Genomic DNA, 20,530 nt, shown 5'->3' on the forward strand with positions numbered 1-20,530 from the left:
TGATTCCATATGTGTTATTTCATAGTTCTGATGTCTTTACTATTATTCTACAATGTAGAAAATAGTACAAATAAAGAAAAGCTCTGGAATGAGTAGGCGTGTCCAAATTTTTTTCAAATGTTTTCTCTAAATAAGCATTGTTGTACATTTAAAGGTAAAATCCACTGCATTTCAAACAGTCAGCAATAATCAAATGAATTCAGGGCTTGTGAAGATATACCTATGCCTTCCACAACCATATGACCCACTAATAATTGAATTATTTGATCAAAAGACTGCCTCTGTCAGGTTTTCAAGTCTGTCTATGAAAATGCCCTTTTTTTACTGTTACAAATGTAACTAGAACCATGCATAATGCCCATTCACTAATGATGACTCACTTTTTGTAGCTACAGGTCTCATCAACAATCTCTCAAGCCCACGTGCTAGTGATTAGCCAACAAATCGTTATATTTCAAGTTTAGCCAACCCGGGATCTATTTGCTAGCTACGGTTAAACAGTTGAATTGTCATGAACACACCCTTCTGTCCGTCGGAGACGTGCATCTCGTCATTCATTATATGTGGCCGACCGCCTTGATTCTGTCTTACGTAGAAACATTTTTGAAATGATGTTTTTTTTTACATTGGATAAAAGTAGAGACACAGAGCTACATAATGGTATATTATACACTGCAGTTGAGGAACAATGGGAAAGTAATTCTGCTTTGAAAGTTGATAAACGTGTAACCTCACTTTTGACAAAATGGCCAATCATCTCCTCCTCATTGCACCTGTCAATCAAATAACTGACTGAGTGGGGTGAGGAGACAACTGTGGGAGGCATGTGACAATGTGATGACAGACAGATATGAGGGATTGTCGACTGTGAGAGGAGGGGGAGAGAAGAGGAAAAAGAGAAGATTCAGAGAGAAGGATAGAGGAGGGCAGGAGGTAGTGAGGAATGTGATGAGACAAGTGGGGGTGGGGTTGACAGGTGGAGGGTGGGGTTGACAAGGGTGAGAGGAGGTGGGGCAGGGCGACGTGGGGAGGAGAGGGGAGGCAGACGCTACAGAGGGTAAGGGATTTAGGGGATGGGTCTTCCAGGCTGACAGGTGTATAATCAACAAGCTCTCAGTCTCACTTCAGAATCTGACGTGTGTCAATAAATGTCAAACATCAAAGGTTAAGTTTAGACATTCATTTAGAATGGTTAAGATAAGGGTTAAGGTTTGGGATAGGGTTAAAACAAAAACAAAGAAAGTTCTGGGATTGAACATGCGACCCTCGGAGCAGGAGCTTGCGGCTTACGCCCATCCACAACGCTCTAGCAAACCGCAAGCCCTCTTGATGGTAATAGCTTTCATCGTTGCTCCTAGTGGCTTTTTTTAGTGGCTGGGGTCCTGGGTACCTGGACGGACGTCGAATTTAGCCTTGGATCTTGAGCGACCTGGCTGGTACACTATATATACAAAAGTATGTGGACACTCTTTCAAATAAGTGGATTAGGCTATTTCAGCCAGACCTGTTGTTGACAGGTGTATAAAATGGAGCACATAGCCATGTAATCTCCATAGACAAACATTGGCAGTACAATGGCCTTGCTGAAGGGCTCAGTGACTTTCAACGTGGCACTGACGTAGGATGCCACCTTTCCAAAAAATTCAGTTTGTCAAATTTCTGCCCTGCTTCAGCTTCCCTGGTCAACTGTAAGTTCTGTTATTGTGGAGTGGAAACGTCTAGGAGCAAAAACGGCTCAGCCACGAAGTGGCAAGCCACACAAGCTCACAGAAAGGAACCACCAAGTGCTGAAGCACGTAGTAAATATCTTCTGTGCTCGGTTGCAACACTCACTACCGAGTTCCAAACTGCCTCTGGAAGCAATGTCAGCACAAGAACTGTTCATCGAGAGCTTCATGAAATGGGTTTCCATGGTTGAGCAGCCACACACAAGCCTAAGATCACCATTCTCTATGCCAAGCATTGGCTGGAGTGGTGAAAAGCTCACTGCCATTCGACTCTGGAGCAGTGGAAATGCGTTCTCTGGAGTGATGAAACATGCTTTACTCTCTTACAATCTGACAAATCTAGGTTTGGCGGATGCCAGGAGAATGCTACCTGCCCCAATGGAAAGTGTCAACTGTAATGTTTGTCAGAGGAGGAATAATGGTTTGGGACTGTTTTCATGAATCTGGCTAGGCCCCTTAGTTCCAGTGAAGGGAAATCTTAACACTACAGCATAAAATGACATTCTAGATGATTCTGTGCTTCCAACTTTGTGGCAACAGTTTGAGGATGGACCTTTGCTGTTTTAGCATGACAATGCCCCTGTGCATAGAGCGAGATCCATACATAAATGGTTTGTGGAGATCGGTGTGGAAGAACTTGACTCTCCTGCACCGAGCCCTGACCTCAACCACATCGAACACCTTTGGGATGAATTGGAACGCTGACTGCCCAACATCACTAATGCGCTTGTGGCTGAATGGAAGCAAGCCCCCGCAGCAATGTTCCAACATCCAGTGGAAAGCCTTCCCAGAAGAGTGGAGGTTCTTATAGCATCAAAGGGGGGGGAACATCTCCAGATTAATGCCTATGATTTTGGAATGAGATGTACGACGAGCAGGTGTCCACATACTTTTGGCCATGTAGTGTATTAGAGTTTGTGTCAAGACTACTAAATCTGATGCCGCAGATTAGAACAACACCTGCACTTATCCACCTCTGAACTTTCAGACAGTGAGAAAGGGCTATGGGGAGGGATGGAGGGAGAGAGGAAAGCACAGAGGATCAGGGAGAGTTGTGGCATTTGCAATGTCAAGCGGAGACTTGCCCTTCGATGTGAATCATAGATAAGAAGGTATGTTTAGTGTTTAACCTCCCCAGTGGTTAGGGTTAGGATTCTGAGAAGGTAAACTGATCCTAGACCTGTGCCTAAAAGGGCATCTTCTCCCTGGAATATGTAGAGTGTTGAAAATCATCTGGCAGCATATTTCAGAACTAAGAAGACAGAAGATGTGGCGTACACCCACGCACAAACACCTGGACACATGCTCTCATACTGTCACCCCCCACCACCACCACCACCGCGTGCCAGTGTAGCAGGTGTTGCGCCCCCCTGAAAATCCAACCCCTGGTGGCAAATAATTAATCACATCAGCCACTAATCACAGCTAAGCATTCTGGGATAGCTCGTCAGCAACATACGGGCTCAATGAAGAACCAATTAGCTAAGCAGTCTGGATCAAGCAGTTACACACAGGAAAAGACAAAATGCTCAAAACCACCATTCTTATCTCCAATATATTATTCTTAACAATCTCATACACGATCGTTAAGACAGTGGGTTTAGAAATACAATGTTCATCCAACATCCATAAACATGTTGTCACACAGCGATTAACAATCATTTGATCCGATATCAAATTCCCAATCCTTCTTCCTCTCTGCTCTATATCCACTCCTATTCTATGCGTCTCTCTCTTTCTCTCTTACAGTTTCTCTCTCTTTCTCAAACTCACAGACACGCACACATCCACCATCTTCCCTCGCCTCCCCTCCTCCCCTTAGCCCTTACCATCTGTGAGGGTTTGGAAGCACATCTTGCCGCTGTATTTGCCAAAGCCAGCCACGGTCCTGGCCCGCACCTGCACGACGTAGACCATGCCCGCCCGGAGGCCCTCCACCCTGGCTGTGTTGGTCTCGCTGCGCACCACGGTGGAGTTGATCTCTGAATGGTCCTGGAGGAACAGAGGAGATGGGGATACCAGGTTAATGTTCCAGAGAGATAGAGCAGATCATGTGTATAATCCAGGACTGGACACAGTGGGGGAGAGACAGAGAGGAAGAAACGAGGGGCCGTATGTCTCATGCAATGGCTTCATTTACCAGGAAATCTAGTCCGTATGTACTGTATCAACCTTCAGAGTCGGACTGCTGATTTTGGATCAGTGCTTTTTAGGTCAAAATGAATAAGATCACATGTCCCGATCCTAGATCAGCACGCCTAATCTGAGATGCTTGATACAGTACACACGGACCAACATGAACCTTTAAGGAAACCATTGTATCATCAAGGAGGCAGGTATCATAACACATCTCAAACCATTTGGCAGATTCCTCCCTATCATGTGTGTCTCCCCTATGCTGCAGCAGTAGTCAGCAACCAGTAGTGTGTGACACATTGGCTGCCTTTCCTACAACAGAATCTTTTTTTTATTTTATGTATTTTTTAATTAGCGCACAACCTGGACAGAAAGGAAAGAGAATTGAAACTCAGAGAAACCATTGCTTTGACGTGGTTAGTCAGAGTAACAAAAAGCAGAGAGGTTGAGTGACGAGGAATACAGTATGTGCCTTCGCTCTCCTTGTCCATAGAAACCTAAAGTTCAGATGAGTCATATGCCATTTTGATGCTGTAACAAGTCTGTTCTCTAGCTGTTGTGGTTCTCTCGTTCTATCAGCGACTGGTTAGTTTGTTATTATGCCGCCCTTGACAGGCTTACATAACTGTTACCACCACAGATGGAAACTTTAGTGCCGAGGTTGAATGACAGTGTGTATTGTTAGAGGGAGTGCTTTAGTGCTCACGCACACGCTCGCATGCACGCGCACACACACACACATATACACACACATATACACACACATATACACACACATACTGCCCATTAGGCCCATTAGTCTGAGTCACATTGTAAACTTGTTCCTGCTGTATTTACTGTTGGCCTCAGAAGTGTTTAGAAAGAGAGAGAGAGAGAGAGAGTTTAATTAGTAAAGGAAGTGGTGAACATTGGCTCTCTCGTTCTGTGGCGTTTGAAGTGGCGCTCTGCTAATTATGTCAGAGGACTAATTCCGCCCACGGAAAGTGTTTGTTTTCACTTAATGGAACAAAGCAACGCTTACAAGTTCTTTTTGTTGTTGTAGAGAATTGTTTAGTGCGACATTTTCTTGTTCTGTTTTGTTTTGTTTGCGTAAGGGTGAGAGGTCAAAGGATAAAAAAATCAAATGTTATGGTCAAAGTTTGGATTAAATGGATCAACAAAAGTGTATAAATCAATCCAATAAGACTTTTTAGACCCGGAAGACTGTATTTCACCTAACCTAGCACAGTGGTAAATCTAAGCGCTGACGGAAGTGCTATAGGTCCAGGGGTGTGTCAGAAATATTTCAGCTATTCTCACAGCCTTTATTTTGAGCGCAATAGCTGGCGGTAGTGCGAAAGGGCTGGGTTTTGATGAATTAACAAGTTTTAACAAGAAGCTTTTAACAAGAAGCGCTCTTTGGAAATGGGAATGGATATAAGTCGAATGGAGTATGCATTGGCCTATGTGATTTGTGAATAATGCAAAAGCAGGTCGGCAAAAGCCTCACAAGTACACCATTTAGAAACCTTGTATGGAGGCTCCTGGCAAATAATTGGCCACGATGAGAAAGACACCAAACTGTTGAACCAGCTTTCATTGTAGTAGCCTTAGTGTACATCATTTAGCCTTAGTGTACATCATGGAACGTTGAGTCAAATGGAATCCATTTTTAAAACCTCTTATGAAGTAGATTTTGTAGCATAACCTGTGAATTTGATATTTTTTATATCAATGATTGTCTGTTTGCTTCATAAATGCAAAGTAGTTAAAACACTGTCAGTACCACTTTAAACTGCAGGTCACTGGTTACTTTGTGTGCTAAACATGACATGATTTTTTTGCAATGGGAAGTAATAGTTGTACATTTCGATTGGGAAATGCTTAATTGTTTTGTTTTTCGTATTCTTGGGATTGGGACCTACTAGCTTATTATGTCTGAGTTTATGGACTGCTTATCCTTTAACACCATGCTGTGTGTGACTGCTGTCTTTCCATCGGACCTATGCAGGGGTGTAGTGGTGCCTGGAGAAGTGGGCATAGTCTAATTTTGCCAAAAATTTCCCAATGTTACCCAATGGCCCACCCAGTGAAGGAGAGGCACCCTTTGTGAAAAATCCTATGTTTTCCTGTAGATGTTTCAGATTTTCACGTTCAAAATCATAATATTTTTTATAGAAAAAATACAAAAATGTGATGGTCTAAGTCCACAACAATGCTTAATCCACATCAATCTGATCAGGGGGCCTGTCAGGACCTGGCTCCACAGTGGGTGGGCCTGTGTCCACCCAGGCCCATCCATGTCTATGCCCCTGATGCAAACAGGGCATAATAACAATTGCGCATCACAAATATCCTACTAACCAACGGACTGAACTTGACTTAGTTAGCATTTACTGGTAGATATCATAAGTTGAAACGTCTTTCCTACCCTACCGGCTACTGATGTCATAATTCTGTGAGCTGCTCCATGCCAAAACCAGCTGAGAGCTGCTCACTCTTGCTGCCTGCTGATGATTTTCCACTGAAACTAGGCGGTGTGCGGCGCGCAGGTGAATATATTTCACATGCTTTGTGTTTGTGTAGGCTACTTTTTGCATGATTTCTCGTACACCTCCACTACACTACTTTGATACGCATCAGTAGGGATTAAGAGGTGAGTACACGCAATGCCCACTGAAAATAAAGTGGGTACACGGTTTATACCTGCATATACCTTCCTCTACACCACTGACCCTTTGTGTTTCACAAAAAGTGCACTCTCCTCCATGAGTGCGCTGGTATTACGACTGTTGTCCTTTCACATTCATGAACCTGTCACACACTGAAGGACTAGGTCCAAAAGGTTTGCCACTGCAGCAAACATGTCTACAATAGATATAAAGGCTCATAAGATATTCATGTTTCAAGACAGGAGTGTATATATTTGGCCCGGAAAAACGGTTTTATGTGCTGACTGAGTGGAAGCTGATAATGATGAGGAAATTAGGAGTCCTCACTGTCCGAGACCGAGTCAAGACCTAGTACAAATGTATCCAACACTGAGAACAAGACACTCAATATGAGACTGGTCTCGAGTACTACAACATTGCTCATCACCGAGCAAAACCTATAAACATACAAAGTACAAGTCAAAAGTTTGGACACACCTACTCATTCAACGTTATTTTTTAAAATTATTATTATTTTTTTACTATTTTCTACATTGTAGAATAATAATGAAGATATCAAAACTATCAAATAACACATATGGAATCATTTAGTAACCAAAAAAGTGTTAAACAAATTCTTCAAAGTAGCCACCCATTGCCTTGATGACAGCTTTGCACACTCTTGGCATTATCTCAAATCAAATCAAGTCAAAGTTTATTTGTCATATGCACCGAATACAACAGGTGTAGAACTTACATTGAAATGCTTACTTACAGGCTCTAACCAATAGTGCAAAAAAGGTATTTGAGATTTTTTGGTTCCAACCGCCGTGTCTTTGTGAGACAAAGAGGAAGTGAATGGATGATCTCCGCATGTGTGGTTCCCTCCGTGAAACATGGAGGAGGAGTGGGGGTGCTTTATTGGTGACACTGTCTGTGATTTATTTAGAATTCAAAGCAACTTAACCAGCATGGCTACCACGGCATTCTGCAGCGATACAATGGCCCAACACACCTCCAGGCTGTGTAAGGGCTATTTGACCAAGAAGGAGAGTGATGGAGTGCTGCATCAGATGACCTGGCCTCCACAATCACCTGACCTCAACCCAATTGAGATGGTTTGGGATGAGTTGGACCATAGAGCGAAGGAAAAGCAGCCAACAAGTGCTCAACAAAGGTGGGAACTCCTTCAAGACTTTTGGAAAAGCATTCCAGGTGAAGCTGGTTTAGAGAATGCCAAGAGTGTGCAAAGCTGTTGTCAAGGCAAAAGGTGAAGAATTTGAAGAATCTCAAAATATATTTGGATTTGTTGGTTACTACATGATTTTGTGTTATTTGACAATTTTGATGTCTTCACTAATCTTCTACAATTTAGAAAATAGTAAAAAAATAAAGAAAAACCCTTGAATGAGTGTGTACAGACTTTTGCCTGGTACCGTACATATCAACTTTTAATAAAATATAGGATGATAAAAAAAGGAGAAGAGAGCCAAGAGAACCACGGAGAAGAGAAGAGAACCGAATAGAGGCAGAGGCAGAGGCCCGTATGCGCTCCACACCGACATCGTTACCCAATCAAATCAGTGTAATTAGATCACGGAGGAAGCTCCGTCATTGGCCAGATGAGGTAAACACTGCTATGAAATTTGGCCGAAACATAATGATCTCTCCAATCACATTAGGCTTTATTGGACACTCACTCCTGTGATGAAGATGAATGTTAGCTTGTGCCCTAATAGGAAAATGCTACTCCTAAATTTAATCCCATAAGAGTAAAGAGACAAAAACAGGATATTAGCAATAACAATGAGTTATATCATTGGATAATTAGATTTGTGGTATTTATATGTTTATTGGTAATGTACTATGATGATGAATAGTCACATACCTTCCTAGAATTAGCCACAGAGTGTCTGCATGACCTATTGTATAGTCACACTGTGTAAAAGTGCTATTGCACTTCAATTATGGTGTGATCTAATTTGATAAATGTCCAAAAATAGACAGCTCGTGGAAAGGGAAGCCAGGCAACCACATTAGAGTATTGGGACAGCACTCTCATATTCATAAGCAAGACCATGGTTGGATGAGCATTGACCACCTGCGGTTAGGATTGGCCCACTCCTGCTGTCAGTCAAACAGAGTCTCCTAGGACCACACCCCCCACCCACTGCTTGATTTTGAGAGACGGTTGGGCGAGCAGATTAGAATCATTATCACCTATATTCGCCAAGTACATTTACACATACCCAGAATTTGCCTTAAGTAAGGTGCTGCCAGCAATAGACAATATACAAACCGAATACAGACAAGTACTCACAGAATACACAATATCAAAACAGGAACCATAAAACATAAGTGTATAGGCTGATTACAGTGGGAATATACCACTTACAGAGGGGATATATATACAGTGCCTTCAGACAGTATTCACACACACCCCTTGACTTTTTCCACATTTTGTTATGTTACAAAGTGGGATTAAAATGGATTTTATTGTCATTTTTGTTGACGATCTACACAAAATATTCTATAATGTCAAAGTGTAAGAAATGTTTACCATTTTTGTATTGATTCATGGAAAATAAAACACAACTTTTTCTTGATTGGATAAGTATTCAACCCCCTGAAGCAATACATGCTAGAATCACCTTCGGCAGCGATTACAGCTGTGAGTCTTTCGGGGTAAGTCACTCAGAGCTCTATGAGCCTGATGGCTGGTTGATGAGGTCCACGGCATGGGGGATGAAACTGCTCAGGTTGCGGGCGGTTTTGGTAATGATTGACCTAAACCGTCTGCCAGAGCGGAGTCTTTAAAAGATGGGGTGTCCGGGGTGGGCAGGGTCAGCGATGATCTGACCTGCAAGCTTCCTTGTCCTGGAGGTGTGCAGGTCCTTGATGGAGGGCAGGTGACAGCCGATGACCTTCTCCGTCAACTGGATGGCCGATGGGGAACCATCCCTGGAGAGACCGCCAACAGGCAGTGGCCCTTTCATGCTGTCAGTCAAATGGGGATTATATTTGACACACACACACACATACATCTACATCTGCCATACATAAAGTGAAGTAGCAGTTGGCGTGAGAGACTGACCACCGTGAATGGCCCTCACATGCTGTCAGTCAAATGCGGATTAGAGGAGACGCACCCTAACATGCTATATAAAGACAGAGCAGCAGGTGGGAGGGCAGATGGGAGGGCAGCCAATGGTGAGGCTGGCCAGCAGTGACAGACAGGGAACACTGCATGTCGTCTGGTCTCTGTAGTGTCCTCTTGGCTGAAGTCTGTAGTTCCCTTGGCAGTGTTTTCCCCCCAACTAACACTAATAAGAAGGCGGGCCTCCTCTCCTCAAGCCTTAAACAATTTGGCTTTAATTTGTTTCAATACACCATTTTGATGTCTGCTGTTACGGTTGATGATTTCAGCCTTTGTGCACTGCCTTAGAATGAAACAATACAAGGGGAATCTATACCTTATAGAGTGTCAGAGCAATAGAACTGCAGTGGACTGCACCAGTACATTTACATACACTCCAATGGACAGAACAATCCCAACGCCCGAAGTGAATCTCTACTACTGCTGCCTACTACCAGATAAGCTGAGCCAGCTTCTGGTGCTTGTTTTAAACTATGGACCATGGCATACGTGTGTGTGTGTGTGTGTGTGTGTGTGTGTGTGTGTGTGTGTGTGTGTGTGTGTGTGTGTGTGTGTGTGTGTGTGTGTGTGTGTGTGTGTGTGTGTAGCTCTCCAGACCCTCACCCTGGTGGCATGTGCCAACCTCCTAAGAAAGGACAGTATGGTCACCTGGCAGAGAGACAGACCTGGTGTGGGACCATGTGTCCACTTCACTTATCACACACACATACAGACACACACACACGAGCCACCCCCACATACTAACTACATGGTTAATGATACTTAGAAGGTATAACATTGGTAATGGAGGGGGGACATCATTTCCTTTACAACAAAAACGTATGTTTCCAGAGATACTATATACACATTTATTCTTTGTAATGCTACTGACGTGAATGAAAAGTATAAGGAAACAATACCATCAATAAGCAATTTCATTCCTTGAGGCACGATCCCTTACATTACTAGACCATAAGCAAGTAATTACCATGTTCATTATGAATTCAAATAAACCTCTGGAAGCTTTTATTAAACCGCATTTTAAATCATATTAAGTATCTGCATTATTACATATAGTAAATACAATTTTAAAAGTCTTTAAAAAAAATAATCCCATGAGCAGAGCATAATGGTACTATACACATTATTATACTTTTCTTGACCTACTGTTAAAAAGTGTTTCTATGCTTGCTATCTCCTTCCAACCATTCCACTGCCTTCATCTAAGATAAGCCACTTACACTGCATATTAACTGTGGGAGAGTGGCTGTACAGCTGCTTTCACACGCCCACTATAAAGACTCAAGCAAATGCCCCTCTTGAAAGGGAAACCATGTCTTAGATCACAGTATTGCTAGCTAACCATTAGCAGCATGCTACACTTATATCACTTAGTGTAGCCTACATGCAAGCACGCACACTTACAAATGCATGGCAAACATGTAGACCAACACGCATATGCTCAAACATACACACGCACACACACACACACACACACACACACACACACACACACACACACACACACACACACACACACACACACACACACACACAACTAACTCAGATCACTCACTGGGGGAGCTCAAAGCTCTGCACAACTCTCTCAGTATTGGGGAAAATATAAAATATAAAATAAATAGAAAACATCTTTATCTAGAAAATAAATTAAATGTGGGGGATTTAGGAGGAACAACAATGGGCAACCTTGACTCGTTTAGTTTGTTTTTCCTCGTTTTCTTTCAGACATCAGCAAACACTCTGAGGGCTTAGCTCTCTACGTCTCCACAGCTCACCTGAGGATACTGTCTGGGCTCAGAAGAGCTGGGTGGGGCACAGACAAAAGACATAGTGAGAAGAGAAGAGGGAGAGCTGCTGAAAGAGAGAGAGAAGAAAGAAATATAAAAAAAAAAGTCTGAAAGGGAAAAATGTAATACACAACGAAGGGAGCCAGGGACTTTTCAAAAGTTCCCATTATAAACCATGACATGTCTGTGTGCATACTGAGCTGGGATAATACTAGAAGATTTCACTGAAGGCCAACTGAGAGACTAAATTAATGACATTAACTTGGTATTTCTTTTGACAACTCACTGATTGTGCATTGAGTGCAATGGGAATTACAGTGGGCAAGAGTGATAACTTTGCGCGCGCACACACACACACACACACACACACACACACACACACACACACACACGCACACACGGAAAGTATTCAGGCCCCTTCCCTTTTCCAACATTTTGTTACGTTACAGCCTTATTCTAACCTGTTTTTCCTTTGTTATTATGGGATGCTGTGTGTAGATTGATGAGGAATCGTTTTGGAACAAGGTTGTAACCGTAAGTAAATGTGGAAAAAGTCACGGGCTCTGAATACTTTCGGAATGCACTGTACACACAGACACACACACCTCAGTAACCTGGTAACCTGAGACAGTTTAAGAGTGTCCCTGCTCTTCACTCTAGTCTTAATAGAGGCCCTGACCTTCGCTACTCCAATTTAGTTCCTACCGCCCCAAACTTTAGGAGGAAAAAAATAAGAAAAGAGTGAGAAATGAAAGAGAGGGGATGAGATTCCACTTTTTCTGTATAGACTTTTAATTCATTTCTACTTGCTTGCCAAACTACACGATTTCAGGACCACTTACTCTGGAGTGAGAGGGGGATAGTGGCCTGTTTGGTGGAAAGTCTAAAGACTTTCGAGCACCGGATACCTCTTTTCAGTTCCCCTTCTCCTAATTGTCTCTTTGTGTCCCAATTCCTCCTCTCCTCTCTCAGAAACACCTGGACGAGACCGAGGCACGTTCACAACACGGGAGATCGTGGGTTCAAAGTCTGTATGGGATGTCTTTAACTTGTACAATGGACTCTTTGGTGTCCTTTAGATTGCACAATGAGAACTTTAGTGTCCTTCCAACAAAAAAGTGAAACTATGAACTCCACTATTACTATAGTAAAACAACACATTACTGTATAACCCATCTGTGTGGGAAGACGACGTGCATATGACTTACGTTGTGAAGTTCTTCTCTCCCCTGCGTTTGAAGACGAGCTGACTGTGCAACTAGCGTAGCTCGAAAGTCCATTGAAACAATCATCCACCGCTCCATAACTGCATGACACATAAAATACTAATATCACCGGCTCATAAAGAGATGATCTGAGAGACCAGGAGGGACGGCCCATGAGGCCATTTTGATAAATTCGATCAAAAACCCCAGGTTTTAATGGCTGCATTATCTAGGCTATAAGTTTCCTGCGGTGCGAGAAAGACAGCGAGAGCGGCCATGTGCAGGGGAGTGTGTTATAGACACAAAGCCAGTAGCTAGACACCCCTTTGTAATTGGTTTTTATCTCTAAAGGACCACATCATCACTTTACGACTGTACAGAAGTCCCTCCTGCTATAGCAGGCTTATATCCCTCCTCACCTCTCCACCTGATAGCTGATGTGTGGTGAGCGTTCTGGCTCAAAAATGGTGGGTGCTACACATTGATGGATGAATGAGATGAGTTTACCCCTACTATCGAAAGAGCTTTGAGTACCTCAGTTGCTAGAAAAGCGCTATATAACTCCAATCAATTATTATTATTATTACTATTATTATTATTATTTAGAGAATTCATAGTGGAGTTGGAAGTGGAAGTTACACAGAATTGCATGGATTTCCCCATTGAGATTACGTTTACCTTGGGGATAATCATAGTCAATCTCTATGGCTCAGGGTATTTAAGTGGCGGGGTCGCTATACATTCAGATGTCAATGAAACATGCACTGTTATTGATGTGCAGTAGAAAACTACTCACACGCCAAATTCTAATTCACACTCGCACGCATGCATTCAGATGCACACACACACACACACGTTATGTTTTTCTATCCTCGTGGGGACCAAAAATGTATTTCTGTTCAACATCTTATTTTCCCTAACCCCTAACATTTAGTCCTGGCATTTAGAGTTTGAGCAGAATAGAATCACCTGTTGCGCAGCGAAAGACAGCTCCTCATAGCAGGTTGATGCATGGAATGAAATAAGTGTTCCTATAAGCCTATGCTGCGGAACATTTCTATTAGCTATGCTATGCAATTGCGTGAGAAAACAGAGTTTTGATGGCCTCTATTAAAAAGAGGAGGATCCCATCAGATTTCTATAGGCTAAGCCTACTATACATTTATATCACAGCTTTCCCAATATTTAGCACATTGCTTTCCTTTACAACAGGAGTAGCCTCCCTGACTGGCATGAAAATGAACCAAGGGAAAAGTGTCCTCCATTCGCTATTTGAGTGCATAGATGATATGTATATGTTTCCCCTGCCCTGTTCTGACAGGTGCATGATATTGGCCCATTCTAAATCAAAACTAATTTCACACATATATTATTTAGCATATGTAAATACAATATTAAATTAAGAAAGGGTCTGAAAATGTATTTGTGATATTTCAGTGTTTTATTTTTAATAATTTTGCAACAATTTCTAAAAACCTGTTTTTGCTTTGTCATTGTGGGGTATATTGTGTAGATTGAAGGCTGTAATGTAACAAAATTAGGCAAAAGTCAAGGGGTCTGAATACTTTCCAAATGCATTGTATGTTTTGATAAGGTTTGTATCAACAGAGTTGGAACTTGTGTACTGTAGCCCACAGCCATATGGCGTAGTCAGATCAGGGTCACTCAGAATATGCTATTCTGTTATTCTGAAATAGACTACATTTTCGTCATATCTTAATGTTTCTTTACGGCCAATTACAGTGAGCCCGGCAGTTATTTGCATGACAGTTACTAGCTGCCAAAATGTCCCAGTCTTTCTGTTGGAGGATGACTTGTCTTTAGGGCCAACGTTGGGCCCTGTCAGGGTCAAAGCATCTAAAACACAGTGTATCACAGAGAGACCACCGAGGTGAGAATTGAATCTCTGCAGCACGGTATGTCACCGGGCAATCATATACACACGCACACAGTATGTGACCAAGCAATCACGCTGTCACACACAGGGTCATAAGGTGCATCTCTCACCTGATCATATTCCTAGAGAGAGAGAGAGAGAGAGAGAGAGAGAGAGAGAGAGAGAGAGAGAGAGAGAGAGAGAGAGAGAGAGAGAGAGAGAGAGAGAGAGAGAGAGAGAGAGAGAGGGAGAGGGAGAGGGAGAGGGAGAGGGAGAGGGAGAGAGAGAGAGAGAGAACCACAGACCGACAGACAGAGCAGAAGAAAGTGCCCTCTGAGTAACCCTCACCTGCCTTCCCCTATGCAATTAGCAACCTTATCTTCATTAATGAATCAATATGTGAATAATGCAGCCCGGGTCTATTTGTCTGGAAGGACACGCTACAAAGACATCAGTAGGATTATGACATCAATATTTATGAGCACACAGCAGGTTGTGTGAGAGGTATTTGCATGACGCTAAGCTGTGACGCGATAAGGTTTCACAGGGGCCCTATTGGATTCTGGTTCATGACCCATGCATCAAAGTGGAGCTAGAGAATGCTTTCTAAAAAATGTGGCATAGAAAGTTTTCCAAGGACTAATGAACAAAATTGTATGTGACCATGTCTTCAAGTCTGGCACAACAGGGAATGTAGAGAATTTCAGGTTGTTCTTGAGAAGGATTCTTGTTCGCAATGACATACTGCACCTTTGTAAAGAAATACATAGAATCCATATATTGTCTGCTTTCATAACCCTCAACATACAGATTAAAATATTATTATTATATATTATATTATATTTATCTAACAAATGTAACACAAAGGAACACATTTCAAGGGCTAAAACCTGCATCCAGCCAACCCACCAAACTATGGACCACCTTAAGTGTCCTCTAGGCTCTAGTCTATTCTGGGCACTATTTCATTATTCCTGTAGACCGAGGCCTTGGGAAAAGCCTACAGGTCAATAAGGCCTGCTCTGTAGATACTCTGGGCTGCTCTCATAGGTTATTAAAGAAGTTTCCACTGTGTAGGAGCAGTTGGTAGCAGACGGGTCGATGCTAGCCCCACCAGGCGCATAGCATTACAGCAGTGGGACTGGTGAGGGGAGGGGGGATGTCAAGGTTTTCACTTCATCAGATGGGGAAGGCAGGGTAACCAAACAACAGGGAGAAGGAGAGATGGACTGGAGGTGGAACTGAGATGACATATCATCACCCAGGGGAGTTTGGGGGTTTCGCTTCGGAACACAAGAGAAACTTCTGTTGGGTTTCTTTTAAGACGATAAATGCACAGATACACACACACACGCACACGCGCACACACACACACATTGTGTACGCAGATGAACATGCTCTTTGGCAGACGTGCTCTTATACACACGCACACACACACACAGACACACACACGCACACCCAGCCTACCTTCTCGTAGAAGCGTAGCTCGTAGTCCAGGATGATTCCGTTGGGCTGTTCAGGCTGTGGCCATGACAATGTGAAGCTCTTCATGGTGGAGCTCACCTGGTGCATGATGGGTACGATGGAGGGGGCTGCAAACAGGAAACAGGAAGTGAGACTGAGATTAACAAAATTGCCTCTGCGCCTTGTAATACCTTGAACGATGCATGAAAGTAGCATTGAAAGCTAGTAAAACACAATGTAACACATTCAAAATTCACAGACACAAGTCATGCCGGTAAGAATCACCAGTCAGAGCTCTCATGGAGCAGCTAGCACATCTTTTAAAACGTCCTCACTCTTCAAGGTCCCCATTTCTCTCACTCTGTGTCTGTCTCCAACACAACAAGGCAACAGTCTGCGCTGGGTCTGAATAAAATCACTACCTAATGAGGCAGAAAGACCTAGAAACTGTCCATTGGAAGAAAACTCCATCCTATCTCTTTGATGCTTTTGGCCTGGGTGCACAGTGTGGGCCTATTCTCCTCTGCTCTTCCACTCTACTCTTCCACACTGCTCACCCACTCTGCTCACCCACTCTGCTCTCTCTTCCATTCAGACACAGCACACCTGAGCACACACATATGGGCTGTGAATTAACCCAACACCCCAGCAATTTCCAGCTCATTCCCTCGCTTTTGTCCTCCGCGCTATCATCCCTCGATCATCGTTCCTTGTTCCTGTCTTCCTGGGCTGGCAAGGGGTGGGTGGAGGCGGAGATGGCGAGCGGCAAAGGCCAGCGTTTAGCAGTGATTGACGGGAAGGGAATCTCTTTTTACTCATCTTTTGCAGTATCCATTCCAGAGATGTAGAAGTCTGGGAGATGGAGGCTCATGTATTATGACCCTAAAAAATACTGATAGAAACACACACAGATATGTCTACATGCACTTACTTTTGTTGAAAACCACCCACACTACTTTGCGCATTCTACCACCCACACGACTCCCCCTTCTCCCATACACATAAACACATGCAGACTTTCCTAAAACACACCGGACTTCCTTCACATTTCAGCTCCCAAAATCCCCAAGTAACCCCCAGACACTCACCGCCACCCCAGCTGCCTCCCTCTATCGTTCCAGCCCACGCACTCTCATCCTATCCAGGCCCCACCTCGGTGTGGCTAAGCCTCCTCGCTCCTCTCTGGCTGCCTAACGCTCCAGTGCACAGAGCTCTGATGGGCCGCATTATCAATTACCGGCCCTGGCAGCCCCAGAAGGCCCCAATGCTGCTGCTGCCTTCCCTGCCTTCTGAGCTTACAGTAGAAAGGGGGTAGCGTAGGGGAGTGTGTGTTCCAGAACAGACTAAGGTTGAGTCCAAAAGAGCTCCCTATTCCCTACATGCACTACTGTTGACCACGGCCCATAGGCTCTGGTAGAAAGTAGTAACATTCTATAGGAAATAGTGTGCCATTTGAGACCCAGACTGTATCTAGCCAGACAGTTATATTAAGACCAGGCAGGCATTTGTGATTCTACATGGTTTCACATCACGTCTCAATGATTGCCTAAAAGTCCCAATTAAATAATAGTGGCACTTCTGCAAGTCATGGATAAAACATTTGCCAAGTCCTCGTTTCTAAAGGCCTGTGTGTGGGTGTGTGTTTGCGAACGCAGATGTGTGTTAGTGCCCTGTATGTAATGAGCCTGTGTTTCTATCAGTACTGCTGCGTCTGTACCTGGCTGGAGTTCAAGGGTCAGGCCCGCTGAAGCCATGCCGTCCCCACCGTTACCAGGGGACACCAGCACTGACAGTGATTGGTGGCTGTGCCCTGCACTTCTCTCGTCCCCCCATCACTCCCCCTTCCCTCTCTCCTCTGTTCCACTTTTATCTGGCCCAACTGGCTGTCCCCAGCTTTTAATGCAGCACTCGGCTTAGCATTAATCAATGTCAAGCCTCTCAGTGCTGCTAGCAAGAGGGAGAGAGAGAGAGAGAAAGAGAGAGAGAGAGAGAGAGAGAGAGGGGGGGTTTTTTATCTGCAAACTGCTACTCTAACACAAGACCATCACATTACACATCTTACGACTCTATACCTACACACTATAGCACAGAGCCATTACACATCTTACGACTCTATACCTACACACTATAGGACAGAGCCATTACACATCTTACGACTCTATACCTACACACTATAGGACAGAGCCATTACACATCTTACGACTCTATACCTACACACTATAGGACAGAGCCATTACACATCTTACGACTCTATACCTACACACTATAGCACAGAGCCATTACACATCTTACGACTCTATACCTACACACTATAGCACAGAGCCATTACACATCTTATGACTCTATACCTACACACTATAGCACAGAGCCATTACACATCTTACGACTCTATACCTACACACTATAGGACAGAGCCATTACACATCTTACGACTCTATACCTACACACTATAGCACAGAGCCATTACACATCTTTTACAAAAGGGAACGAAAGCTCATTCATTTTCGCCAAACCCCCAGAACATAACTTGAATAGTTTTGGGTGACCTCTTCCCATTCTCCCTCTGCATCAACTCCCTCATTGTGATTTTCCCGGGATAAGCTTAATACATTTCACATTCAGCGATCCAAATTCCACAGGGCTTTCATCCCTCAATTCCCAGCTGGACACTCCTGATGTGCTTGACTGATTCCTAGTTTGACGATTGGTTGGAAAAATCCTGATAGGCCGATTTCATCACATAGAACAATCTAATTCCGGGTTTTTCCGTTAAGACTTAGACAGCACCACAGCTCCAGGCTCTCACAGTCTCTCGCTCTCCCTCTCTCACCCTCCTAGGCATGCTGGTTAACCACTGCCTTCCCATTAGCAATAGCTCAGAGGGGCTGCTCTGTCGTGACTACATGGTAATGGACTCCTCTCACAGATCATAGGGATGTGGCAGTTCTGCTTTGCTCTGTGCTGTTCTGATCTGTTCTGATCTTTTCTGTTCTGTTCTGTTCTATTCTGCCCTGTCCCTTTCAATGTTCTGTTTCTATGAGTTTCTTTCAGGGAACCAGTCAACCATTTTTTTTTTAAATCTCTCCTGTGCTGCCATTGGTGACATCACTGTTGAAATGTACTGTAGATGTAACTTCTTGGTGCCTTTTTGAAAGCGCCAAGTCCTGGAATTTCTAGAGTTACCTAGAACATGGGATTGTCTTTAAGTGTGGTGGGTTTGCTTCGAAACTTCTCACAATCACATATTTTACTGTGGCCAGAGGAGAGATTTAGTGACAAAGACTGAAAGTAACGAAGGAAGGCAACTAGTCTTTTGGTTTACGCGATTCCTCTTTCTCTGTTGTACTTCAGACACTAGAAGAAGACATTTTAAGGTTTGAGGAGTTCAGTAGCATTCAGAGCCATTCTCTTCCGATCGCCTGCAGCTCTAGCTGCCGGTTTCTGGATTCAAGGGACAAGCTACAACATTCATGCTAAACGGGCATTAAATGAAGCAGAATGACAACCTGAGCCAGCACTCAAGAGGATGATGAAATGGTTGGACAACCAGCTCCTCTCTGCCCTCTTATAGTCAGTCAAGTTCTGTGAATTGAGGCAGTGAGAAAAGCAACAACCTATGTAAAAAATAATTATAATTAAGAAAGTAGACAGACAGACAGACAGACAGACAGACAGACAGACAGACAGACAGACAGACAGACAGACAGACAGACAGACAGACAGACAGACAGACAGACAGACAGACAGACAGACAGACAGACAGACAGACAAAGAAAGAAAGAAAGAAAGAAAGAAAAAAAGAAAGAAAGAAAGCAAGAAAGAAAGAAAGAAAGAAAGGCTGGATGGATTAAATAACCAATGGACGTACGTACTAATAATTGAATGAAGAAATGAATGAAGAATCTATTCAATACATACAAGGGATAATGCATTTTCATTTGTATTTTTTACAGTAACCTATGATTGTGTCTTCATCTGTTCCTACTCTAAACCAACCCATGTACACCAACAACACATGGAAATACTTAAGGCATTCAAAGCTCGTAAACACAAAACATAATGAGTAGGGATCCAAACATGCCTCACATCCCTCTGGTTTTAGTAATGTCAAAGGCTCAAATCCCTTTGGTATGTTTCGGTTGTTTGGATTTGGCTTCGACTACTTCCATCTCTTTGTATCTCGAATCCTGCTGAGCCGCAGACTGTTTTCATGAAGTTGGGGTTTCGCCGGTTTCCACAAGCCCAAAGAAGGCTGCGAGATGGAATAGATGGAGATGTTTGGATTTTGGCAGTATTTCTAAAAACAGTTGCAGAGGAGTCGAATGGAATGGGAGGAGGAGTGTTAAGACGGTTGGTGACTGGTTTGGCAGTTGGCACAGAATCTAGAGGTGCGTTCAACAAGGCAAATAGCTTGCGAACTTTGGCTCACATGAGCTAACACATTAATCGTTTGTGTGTTAGCCGCTACCGTTCACTAACACTAGCTGAAAGTCTGAGAACGTAAGTGTCTGTTTCCGATTTAAACTGCGGCTAAAATTATCAAGTGGC

At 43.4% G+C, this 20,530-nt stretch overlaps 1 protein-coding gene across 2 annotated transcripts in view; it reads right to left on the minus strand.

Annotated features, from left to right (window-relative positions):
- LOC135514912 (ephrin type-B receptor 1-like) overlaps window positions 1–20,530 on the minus strand; it is a 334,601-nt gene that overhangs the window by 45,043 nt on the left and 269,028 nt on the right. For both annotated transcript variants that reach the window (XM_064938642.1, XM_064938635.1), the window contains exons 6-7: window positions 15,986–16,110; window positions 3,557–3,719 (exon numbers count right to left, since the gene is read on the minus strand). In XM_064938642.1, the coding sequence (XP_064794714.1) occupies window positions 3,557–3,719; window positions 15,986–16,110 (288 nt within the window). The remainder of the gene's footprint in view (window positions 1–3,556; window positions 3,720–15,985; window positions 16,111–20,530) is intronic.

The sequence above is a fragment of the Oncorhynchus masou genome, chromosome 3, assembly GCF_036934945.1.
Source record: "Oncorhynchus masou masou isolate Uvic2021 chromosome 3, UVic_Omas_1.1, whole genome shotgun sequence".
Classification (NCBI taxonomy): domain Eukaryota; kingdom Metazoa; phylum Chordata; class Actinopteri; order Salmoniformes; family Salmonidae; genus Oncorhynchus; species Oncorhynchus masou.